This window comes from Nuphar pumila, chromosome 13 (genome assembly GCF_984573655.1).
Source record: "Nuphar pumila chromosome 13, dmNupPumi1.hap1.1, whole genome shotgun sequence".
Classification (NCBI taxonomy): domain Eukaryota; kingdom Viridiplantae; phylum Streptophyta; class Magnoliopsida; order Nymphaeales; family Nymphaeaceae; genus Nuphar; species Nuphar pumila.
In genome coordinates, this window is record NC_143261.1 from 77,313,348 (window position 1) to 77,326,066 (window position 12,719).

Here is a 12,719-nt window from a genome sequence, read left to right on the forward strand (position 1 = left end):
TTTAATTATAATGTTGGTATTAACTCTCTAAACATTATTGGTAATGAAGACAATATTAATAAAACCAATGATATTTGAGAGCTTAAGGTTAATTCTCGACCTAATAATGAGGAACATCCATGTGCACTTGATAAATTCATGCAAAATCAATCCGTAAATGTGACAAATCAATCCATAGATGTAACAGACATTAGGAGATCAGATTGTATGTCTAAGACCCCTTGTAGATTCGTGTCTTATAAGTCTTTTTCTCTTGGATATAAAGCATGTCTATTAGTCGTTTATGTTGTTTTTGAACCATACATAAAAAAACTAAAGATTTCTCTTATCAAGTAAAATCTACAAAGGTTGAGTTAGATGCCATCCATATAACTAAAACTTGAGAAATTGTGAATCTTCTCTTAGGAAAGAAAACCGTAGGCAATAAATAGGTATTCAAAGTTGAAACGAAAATTTATGAAACTTTTAGGTATAAAGCTAGGCTAGTGGTCAAGGGGTATGCTAAAAAATATGAGATTGAACCTTTGCACCTATAGCTAGAATGACTAGTGTTAGGACTCTCAGATTGGTAACCTCAATTAAAAAATGACCAACTTACCAATTAAATGTCAAAAATGCATTTATTAATGAGGATCCTAATGAAGAAGCATACATAGACCATCCAACTGAGTTTGATATTGAAAAGAGTAAAGTTCTTAAACTTAAAAAAGTTCTTTATGGTCTTAAGCATGCCTCTAAGGCTTTGTATGCTCGTAAAGTTATTATTAACAATGATTTTGTTTTATATTATACTGGCATTGTTCTTTTATTAGGAATACAAAGATAAGTATAATTGTTTTATTATTGTATGTTGATGATATGATTATCACTGGAAGTAATAAAATAGTGTTGATGAGTTTAAAAGTGTTCTTAAAAAGAATTTATATGTTTGACCTTTATTTTTTGAGGTATTTTTTAGGTATCGAGGTTGCATACTCCCCCTAGGAAGATATGTACTTTCTCAAATGAAACTGACATCTGACATAATTACTAGGTCATGTCTAACTGATGAATTTTTGATGTGCAAGAAATAAAAAACTTTATAAACAATTGATGTTGAACCACGTGGGCAAATCAGTGCCAGTGATATTGGTCACAGTAATATGGATGACATTCAACCTTTTATGGAAGATGACAAAGCTAGGTACAAGTTGTTCGACTTTATAATCTATTCTTGAGATGTAGGTGTAATGATGGATGCTATACTTTTATGATTAATTTTGAAAGTTGAAAATCTATGAATGTTGCATGTATGAAAGCAAAGAAAGCAAAGAAAGTGATGGATATAATAAATTTTGATTTAGTTTGTTCAACAAAACAATCAATTAGTGGTAGCAGCAATATCGTATATAGTGAAGAATCAGATGATATCGATGATAAAACAATAAGAGAGGACCAAGACACTAATGACATTAGACAAATAATGGCGGTTGAAAACGTTGCACAAATGATATTGGGAAGTCAAACCCTTTGTATGATTGTATAATCTATATGAGCATTTGTTGGGCAGTAGAACTGTTTTATGTTTTTATACTAATGAGACGTGATTGAACAAGTTCTCGTTCAATGGATTCTTATACAATAAAGAGCAATTGAAAAATATTGAAGCGAAGACATCTTAGTTGTATGGCAAATTACATAACCAAAGACTTGATGATTGTGAACATTTCTAGTGGTTAACAACTAGATCAAACGATCAAAGAATTGCTTAATTTCAGCAAAAGATTTAATGATTATCAATATTGTCATGAGTTTTTGAAGGATCATGTGATTATGAAGAACTTTAAAGCAAAATTCATAAAGAGTTGCAATAACAAAATCATTGTCGAGTGCACAAGAAAGAACCCACAAGCTATGGTTAATTGCTTTTGAAAGATTCATTGCACAAAGGTGTGCAGAGCAATGTTTTTTCAAGTGAAAAAATATGAAAGCGAGCATACATGTGGTGGATCATTGGATAACCTTATAGTGGAAAAAGTATTTTCCAAGTAAATTTTAGGTGTTATTCACAAATGCATACACGACAACCTAAAGATGACTCCAAGAAAAATCATGAATGACATCAGTTATAAGAAAAGTGTGGAAATTACTTGCAAACAAGCATAACATGGATGCAAATGAATAAGGGAGACACTACATGGTTCAAAAAAATATTTAGGATGCTTCATGTCTATTTGGATAATTTTATAAAAACTAACCAAGGATCATTAGGGTATATTCAGATCGATCGAAAAGATTAATTTAAGTACCTATTCTTGCATTTTTTGTCCATGCATCGATAAATTTTTGAAAGGATGTCCTTCAGTTCTTATAGTAGATGTCACATTTCTAAAAAGAAGATATATGAGTATAGTATTGTTGACCCATAGTATTGATTCTTGTGATAATATATTTCTGATAACATTTGCAGTTGTGGATAAAGAGTCGAAGGGTCCATGGGTGTAGGTTTTGGACCATGTGAAAGAAGAGTTCGTTGTCTTTGACGATTATAAAGAGAGATTACAGTTTTCAGTTATCTCAAATAGGCATGAATGTCTAAAGTATATTTTCCCCTACACATGAATTATATGTTATGTTAGATATTGCATAAAGCACTTAACAAAGAACTTTTCCAAGAAATTTGGTTCACCACTAAATGCATTTTGGTAGAGCGTAGCTCAAGCAGCCACAAGAAGACAATGTAATTATTTTCTTTAAAAAGTTCAGGAGCAAGATAAAGTCGTATATCATTATATTGCTCTTGATGTAGATCCAAAACATTTGGGCTAAAGTCACTTTTTAGTAAGAAGATATGGGTACTTAATGTTTAATATAGCATAGAGCTTCAATGTGTAGATTCTCACCATGCATGACATACTCCTAATTTCTTTTATTAAGAAATTTCATCTCATGATGATGAAACTTTTCAAGAAAAGAAATAAAGTTGAGAAAAAAATGATAAGGGTTATGGTGCCTAAGGTAAAAGAAAAGATAGAGGAATTGAAGATAAAGGCACAAGTACGTATGCAAGTAGTACATTGCCACCAATGTCGGTATGAAGCCCACGACCAATCTCAAGGTTACAATATTGATCTTGACAAGCAAAAATACTCTTGTAAAGAGTGCTAGGTTAGCGGGATACCATGTGAACATATGATCACATGCAGTTTGTATGAGGGAAAGAAACAAGAGGATTACTGTGACAAGTTCTTTACAATTGAATCGTATCGAAATGCATATTATACATTTTCATTCCTTTTAATGGAAGATAATGTCCTATATATCACTTCATTGACTCTAATTCATGTCTATCCACCAAAAGTGGTTCGTAAAGTAAGACTATTTAAGGTAAAGAAACAGTGAACATAACACAAAGATGTTGTGTCATACAAGTGTAGTGTATGTGTTGAGGTTGGCTACAACAAATGAAAGTATAAATAAAAGTATGTTTATTTATCTATGATTTGAAAAATGTGTATTTATTAAGAGTTGTTTAATGAATTGCTTGTTGGTATTTATCTATTTTTTAATGAACTGCTTCAATGTCTTATGTAACATATTTGCTAAGAGTTTAAAGAATTATTTCTTTGTATTTAACTATTTTTTAATGAACTACTCCAATATCTTATTTGTTGAATGGTTCATTTTTTTTAGAGAGTGGTTTGGCTTTGACTGTTACACCAATTGGAGGTCCTACAGTACATAGAATTGAACTTCACAATATCATAAAATATTGGATGTAAATTTGAGCGAATTGTCAAACATTATATGTAAACCCTACTTAAATTATTCTATAAATGTACTTTAAATATTTATTTTAATTTTAATATTTTATATATTTAATTTCATACCGCGAAAGATATGCAAACCATCATTTTAATGCTAGTATAGACATTCACAAAAAAATGTCATGCTCATACATTGCATCCATTCATTAAAAAATAAACATGCTCATTTTAATCATTTATTCATTCAAAACTGAATATGCTCGTCTATTGTATTCACTTCATTCATTCAAAAATGAATATGCTCATACAATCATTCATTCATTAAAAAATGAATCTGCTCATACATTTCATTCATTAAAAAATAGACATGCTCATACAATCATTCATTTATTCAAAATTGAACATGCCCATATATTGCATTCATTCTATTTATTTAAAAATGAATATGCTCATACGATCATTTATTCATTAAAAAATGAAATTGCTTATACATAACATTCATTCAATTTATTTAAAAATGAACTTGTTCATCCAATCATTCATTCATTTAAAACTAAACTTACTGATACATTGCATCCATTCCATTGATTCAAATAATAAACATACTCATATATTGCATTCATTCAATTGATTGAAACAATGAACCTACTCATACATTGCATTCATCTCATTCATTAAAAAATAAACATGCTCATACAATTATTCATTCATTCAAAATTGAACATGCTCATATAATGCATTCATTTCACTTATTCAAAATTCAACGTGTTCAAACATTGCAATCATTTCATTAAAAAAAAAATGAACCACGCATACAATCATTCATTCATTCAAAACTGAACTTGCTCATATATTGCATTCAGTGTATTTATTCGAACAATGAACGTACGCATACATTGCATTCATTTTATTTATTAAAAAATGAATATGCTCATACAATCATCCATTCATTCTGATACATTCATTCATTCATTCAAAACTAAACATGCTCATACATTGCATTCATTTCATTGATTCAAAACAGAATCCTCTCATATATTGCATTCATTCCATTCATTAAAAAATAAACTTTCTCATACAATCATTCATTAATTCAAAACTAAATATGCTCATACATTGTATTCATTTCATTTCATTTCATTTATTCAAAATTGAACTTGCTCATACAGTGCATTTATTTCATTTATTAAAAAATGAACATGCTCATACATTGCGTTCATTTTATTCATTCAAAATTGAACTTGCTCACACATTGTATTTATTTTATTCATTAAAAAATGAACTTGCTCATACATTGTATTTGTTTCATTCATTAAAAAATAAACTTATTCATACAATCATTCATTCATTCAAAATTGAACATGCTCATACATTGCATTCATTTCATTGATTTAAAACTGAATCCACTCATATATTGTATTTATTCTGTTCATTAAAAAATGAACTTTCTCATGTAATCATTCATTAATTCAAAACTGAACATGCTCATACATTGCATTCATTTTATTCATCCAAAATTGAACTTGCTTATACATTGCATTCATTTTATTTATTAAAAAAAGAACATGATCATACATTGCGTTTATTTTATTCATTCAAAATTGAACTTGCTCACACATTGTATTCATTTCATTTATTCAAAAATGAATTTGCTCATACATTGTATTTATTTCATTCATTAAAAAATAAACTTATTCATACAATCATTCATTCATTCAAAACTGAACATGATCATACATTGCATTCATTCAAAACTGAACTTGCGCATACATTTCATTCATTATATTCATTAAAAAATAAACATTCTCACATAATCATTCATTCAAAACTGAATTTACTCATACATTGCATTCATTTCATTCATTCAAAATTGAACTTGCACATACATTGTATTCATTTCATTCATTTAAAACAGAATTTGCTCATATATTACATTCATTTCATTTATTCAAAAATAAATTTGCTTATGCAATAATTGCATTAATTCAAAACTGAACTTGCTCATACGTCACATTCATTAAAAAAATGAGCCTGCACATACAATTGCAATTGTTAACCGTCTATTGCTTTTCTATCACACCTATACCATATGATTGAACTCTGGTTTTCCAAACTTGCGTGAATCAATAGACCGAGATCCACATCACTGACATTACTTTCGAGCATAATGACACTATAAAAAAAATCATTAAGAAAACAACCAAATGATTTAATCAAAGGAAAAAATGGAATAGGCTATTGAATATGCAAAGATAACTCAAAATCCATGCAATTCTTTTACAAAATAATTAACTCTTTAAAAAAACAATTGATTTAAGCCATTATTTCAAAAAGATAATAAGTTCAGTCGTTAAAGATGTGTTTACCAAAAAAACTCGCCATCGATAATTTTTTGCCGATAAATCGTTGCCTATGATTCACCAAAAATAGTCATCAGAAATTATTGTGGTATGAACAAGTTATTTTTTTGCGAATCTCGCAAGTTTTGAGAGGTTTCAAATACACAAAGTTCGCAGGTTTGGTTGTGTGAACTTCACACTATGTATAAAAAGTTAATTTGTGAAGTTTCAACCACGATGAAAATCACACATATGGTTATGCGAACTTCAAATTATATATATGAATTTAATGAAATATTTGTGAAGTTTCTTCAGGTTTTAGTTACTGAAAGTTTGCATATATATATATGGTTATGCGAATCTTATACTATGTATGCGAATTTCGTGCTATATTTGTGAAGTTTTGATAGGTTTGAGTTACAGGATATTCACAAATTTGGTTATGCGAACTTTGTGAGGTATACAAAAAAATCATGCAAATCTACCTTTAAGTGAGGGTGTGATACCCAGGGAGCGTACTGATATATCATGCGAACCTCGGGAGGTCTGCTATGTGAAAGTTAAAATGATCCTTTTAAAGCCAAACATTCATGATTTTGCACATCAGGCATATTTTAAAAAATTATAAGGTTTTTCGAGAAATGTGTAATTTTTGTCATACAGTACAATCATTTTCTGCAAACAAAACATATATAAATAAATTATTACTATGTTCGGGAGGAGTTTCTCTGAAGCACTATTGAACTCCCTTATGTTACATCCGAATATCAAATTATGGACTTCTTCGTCAAGCTTGTCTCCACCTCATTTTTCGTTCTTCCTTGACAAACATCCTGTTAGTTTGAAAGAGGGTGTTATATATAATATATATTATATATACGTGTGTGCGTGTGTTTATTCTATTGTAATAAGTTATGTCAGAGGCAGTTTTGTAATTCTTTTTTTTGTTCTTATTTTCTATTTTTTATATTTTGTCCCATTTCCAGCTGTTGGGACTAGCCCAACTAGCCGTTAGACTAGCCTAACGGCTAGTTGGTCTAGCCCATGCTTATTTAAGTGGGATCTCTCCCACCATTATTGTGATTAATAAAATTATATTTTTTATATTTAGTGGCTTGTGTGTGCTCTTGAGTACTTGTTCTAGCCCTTAGTGGTTTATGTGAATTTTACCATAGTAGATTTGTGCATGTGCACCTCTTTTCCAAGTTTCATTACAATGGAATGGGGCATGGTGGAGTTTGGTCCCATCCAACCTACAAGCAAAAATAATACTGAGAAACATATCTCCATTCATCAAAATCAGAGGCATTAAATTCCAGTTTATATTACCAATGAACCACAGGAACCTGTATGACTACCAAAACGAAACAAACATCAAAAGGAAAGGGAGGGGGTGGGGGGGAATGGAATTTCTTCACAACATAACTGGGAGATCCATGCACTTTTCATTATGTGCTTGGTGGGTGGTGGCTGAGAGAGAGAGAGAGAGATTCCTGAAACATAATTTAACATTTGTATTGCACTAGTCCCCAACTACAAACATAGGATCCATGTATAGTTAAACATGAATTACAAGAATCCACATGCTAACGAAAAGAAGGGAAAAAAGAGGGAATAGAAAATGCTACATGGGAACTTCAAGTGAATCTGCAACCCCCAAAAAGCATTACACTCCTGCAAATTTTAAGCAACACCAGAAACAGCATGTGCTTCCGCCATCTTTTTCAACTGGGCAGCATGTTTTTTCCCAGCAACATGGAAGTCGTAAACAGTCTTACTGTTGCAAACAGTGTCACACAATGTGCACACCCGCATTTCTGCAGCTGCCGCACCACCCTCCAAGACCTTCCGACGCTTTGTCTCCAAATCCTCCTTTGGAGCTGCCCTAGCATTTGGTTTCTCAATTGTGGCTGTCACAGTTTTCTTGGTATTCGCAGCAGTACTCTGTGCCAGCTCTTTCCTAGAGTTCTTTGCCACTTCTTCAAGCTTCTTGATGTTCTTCAAGTGCTTCTTGCCAGCCTTGTGCTTGTTGAGTACATCTTTGCTGTTGCAATCAATTTTGCAGATGGCACAATATGCAGACTGAACAACCTTATTCTTCTTCTTTATCAGTTTCTTTGGCAGGCCACTGCTAAAAGCAGCATATGTCTGGTTCCAAGCTGCTGTTGCTGCAGCAGCATTGGCAGCAGTAGGGTCAACAACACTTTGAGACTGTACCTGTGAACAAAATCATGAGTGTCCAATTGTAAAATAGCAAGAATGGACGGGGAAAAATGTAAATCTACATAACATGAAGATGCAAAAGCAGCCCAATAATACAAAAATCATCAATTAGATAAGAATTACAGATTTCAACTTCAAAGAAAAGAAGGTTTTCATTGCATGATGCACATAATATATTAAGTACGTAAATGAAATACAGTTCACATGGTTTGAGATGTAATGAAACAAGAGTGCACAAATACAATGCCAACAAAAGGCTACACAAGTGCACAAATATAATATGGTCTCTAATGGACCCATAACAATCTCATAAAAGAGATACAAAAATATGAAACCTACATGATCACAAAAGCATAAAGCTCAAAAGAGCATAACAAAAAAAGATTTTGTATTAATACTCATCAAATGCTTTTGTATAGCATACCCATACAAGGGGAGGTGACGCTCTATTTATAGAGCCTCACATTTCATAAAGGGAGGCAGTCCAACGACTAGTTGGACTGACCTCCCAACAGTCGTATTGACTTTAACAATTAAAAATAACAAAAAAGAAATAAAAGAAAAAGACTTTTCAATCCCTAATGGACTGTACTAAAATACATTATATGAAATGACCAGAATACCCCTGATATATGTATATTTATAAATACACGTATATCAATGAATATGTACACAGTATTTTAACATGAGACACCTATACAAGGTTCGGTGCTTATGAATCCTTTGTTCTTTTAAGATTAACTGTCTTATAATGTGCATGTGGCTGTGTTGTCCTGGGTGCCCTATCCATCGCGTGTCATGGCACTCCCTTAAAAGAATCCTTTTTAGGTTTGTCCCATATAGGGACAACTAGCCTACTGCCTTTGGCGAATAAGAGTCCATCCCTTAGCCACTTCCGGTCTTCCCCTCTTTGGCTAACTGGATAGGGCTGCTGCTTGGAAATCAAGAAGGCAGTTAGCCAGCCATAGGCGAGTGGGAAAGGGCCTCCATATCCCACAGCAACCAATTTTTTTCACTGGGTTGAATATGCGTTGTTAGGTGTTCCATTTTCCCTATTGAGGCTGAACCTAAACATGTGCTCAATAGATAGTTGTCCATACATTGATAAGAAATGTATGGATTCTCGAAAAAAAAGGAGTGGTGGTCGAAGCAAATAGAAGACGCTAGTCAAAAGTACAGGACACAAGAGGATGCGTGAAGGACGAAAGAGGTGTAACAAGGGAAGTGTTGCCAAAAGAGGGTTTCAACCTTTTTAAACTTGTTATCTGAACTCGCTTATTTTTTAGGTGAAAAGGTAAAATGGTAAAAAAATAACAAATTAAAATTTTGTCCATGCAGGAAATAGTTTCGGCACTATGAGGATCTATCCTAATTTCATGACAATTTTTGGAAACGTCTAATATTTCTAGGCCACATTGGTCATTTGCTGCAAAAATTATTCATGAACCTCTACTGGCTCGTACACTGTCCAGGCTCTCCCCTATGCTTCATAGACAAAGGCTTACCACGCTTCATGTCTGCAGCATTTTTGCCAAACTGTCTTTTGCCAATCGCTACTTTCTCCAGACCTCCAGGAAAAGCATGAAAAAAAAGAAATTAATGGTACGATCCCTTTGTCGCCCTTTTCATTCTGCGGTGATCTCATAGTTATTGGTATACGAAGATGTGTAGTTAGGTGCTCCATTTTCCTTATTGAGGCCTAACCTAAACCTAAGGTCGAGATATAGTTCATGCACTGATAAGGAATGTATGGATTCAAGAAAAGAGAGGAGCAGCGATCAAAGGAAATAGAAGACACTAGTCGAAAGTGTAGGACACGAGGATTTGTGAAAGACGAAAGAGGTGTAATAAGGGAAGAGTGTTGTCAAAAGAGGGTTTGAACCATTTTAAATTTGTTATCTAAAATCACTTATTTTTTAGGCAAAAAGGTAAAACGGTAAAAACAAATAACAAATTAATTTTTGGTCTATGCAGGCAATAGTTTTTGCACTATGAGGATCTCGCCAAATTTCATGAATTTTTTTGAAACATCTAATATTTGTAGGCCACATTGGTCATTTTTTGCAAAAATTATTCAAAACCGATTTCTTGGCTAGTGCCTTGGCACTACTAATGCCGCGTTGTGAGTGCTTTAACAGAAGCTAATTCGTGTGTAGGTAGCGCAGGCTATCATACCATTGACTCACACTATTCATTCTCTTTTTCCCAGCAAGCAAAGAATGAATGAGTCATTGAGGACCTTCCATTTCCATCAAATGACCCGGCTTCCCCTGGCTCTTGCATAATCCGAGCTCCCCCCTATGCTTCCTCAATGCAAGTCTACCACGCTTTGTGCCTACAACATTTTTGCCAAATGGCATTTGCCAATAGCTGCTTTCTCCAGACCTCAAGGGAAAGCATGAATTTTTTTTTTTTGAATGGTATGATTCATCTGTCACCCCTTTCATTTTGGGATGATCTAGTAGTCCTTGGTCTGTGAAGATGCATTGTTAGGTAAGCCATTTTCCCTATTAAGGCCGAATACACTAATAAGGAATATATGGATTCTCAAAAAAGAGAGGAAGCATGGTCGAAGGAGATAGAAGACACAAGTCTGTCATTTGCTGTAAACATTATTCATGAATGACTTTCTGGCAAGTGCTTTGGCATTTCTAATGTCAGTTTAAGACTTAAGTGTGCTTTAATGGAAGCTAATTTCCATGTAGGCAGCACTGTCTATTGTACCTTTGACTCGCACTATTCATTGATCTATTGGTTGGATATCTCTTTTTCCAAGCAAGACAAAAATGAATGAGCCACTAAGAGCCTTGCATTTTTGAGTCCTGATTGAAGAAGATAAGAAGACACTAGTCGAAAGTGTACGACACAAGAGGATGTGTGAAAGACAAAAGGGGAGGTGTAAACAAGGGAAATGTGTTGTCAAAAGAGGGTTTTAACCTTTTTAAATTTGTTATGTGAAGTCGCTTATTTTTTAGACAAAAAGCTAAAACAGTAAAAAAATAACAAATTAAAATTTGTCTATTCAGGAAATAGTTTTGGCATTGTGAGGATCTATCCTAATTTCATGACAATTTTTGGAAACGTCTAATATTTCTAGGCCACATCAGTAATTTGTTGTAAAAATTATTCAAGAACGACTTTCTAGTGAGTGCTTTGGCACCCGTAATGCTGCTTTGCGAGTACCTTAATGAAAGCTAATTCGTGTCTAGGCAGTGTTGCCTATTGTAACGTTGACTTACACTATTCATTGATCTATTGACTGGATACCTCTTTCCAAACATGCCAAGAATAAATGAGCTGCTCGGAACCTTCCATTTCCGTCAAATGACCTAGCCTCCCCTAGCTTTTACTCTGTCCGGGCTCCCTCCTACGTTTCCCTGACACAGACTTACCATGTTCCGCGCTTGCAGTGTATTCTCCAAACAGTCAGACAATTTCTACTTACTCCAAAGCTCCAGGAAAAGCATGAACCATCACCCCTTTCATTATGGGGTGATCTCATAGTTCTTGGCCTATGAAGATGCATTGTTAGGTGCTCTATTTTCTCTATTGAGAGAGAGCCTAAACCTATGCTTGAGAGATAATTGTCCATACATTGACAAGGATCAAAAAGAGAGGAGTCATCGTCAAAGGAGATAGAAGACACTAGTCAAAAGTGTAGTACACAAGAGGATGTATGAAAGACAAAAGAAGAGGTGTAACAAGGGATGATCCCTCCATCACACCTTTCATTTTGAGGTGATTCTATTGTTCTTGGTTTGTGAAGATGCGTAGTTAGGTGCTCCATTTTTCCCCATTAAGGCTGAACATAAACTTGTGCTCGAGAGATAATTGTCCATACACTGATAAGTAATGTATGGATTCTCGAAAAGAGAGGAGCCTTGGCGCACCCCCAACCCACCCCATTAGGACCGCCCAAATCCCACAAGTGATCAGAAAGTTGGATCTACATTGGATCACACCTGAATCGCTCTTGAGGAGAAATTTAGTTTCCAACTCCAATTCGAACAGGAGTACGACATGCTAATGTGCCTTCAAAATCAATAAAAGAAAAGGGGGTAGAAAAACTTATTAGATACCATTCATTGACTTCGTACATAATAAATTCTACCTACTATTGGATTTGAACCAATGACTCAACCATCATGTTAGATCATGTAATATCTATCTTGACAATAAATGATCTATATGACAAGATATCTATCACAAGGTCTATAGCTCGATGGAGAACCTCGTTTAAACAGATGAGTGGTATGACCCCAGCTATGTCACAGGGATTCGGCTAGCAGGGTGCCGCACCCGCGTCGACGCGACTCGACGCGGGTGCGGATGCAGGTGCGGCACCGGGTGCAGTCAACCCGGTCCTGGGTGCGTTGACCGCACCCAGGATCATTTAGGTCCATGGGCTGCG

At 34.0% G+C, this 12,719-nt stretch overlaps 1 protein-coding gene across 2 annotated transcripts in view; it reads right to left on the reverse strand.

Annotated features, from left to right (window-relative positions):
- Window positions 1-7,579: 7,579 nt before the first annotated feature.
- LOC149818803 (uncharacterized) overlaps window positions 7,580-12,719 on the reverse strand; it is a 30,712-nt gene continuing 25,572 nt past the window's right edge. Inside the window, exon 2 of one of the 2 annotated variants that reach the window (XM_089985491.1) lies at window positions 7,580-8,296. In XM_089985491.1, the coding sequence (XP_089841617.1) occupies window positions 7,769-8,296 (528 nt within the window). In that variant the 3' untranslated portion in view covers window positions 7,580-7,768. Of the gene's footprint in view, window positions 8,303-12,719 lie in introns of both variants that reach the window. The other variant, XM_089985490.1, reaches the window with a different exon arrangement.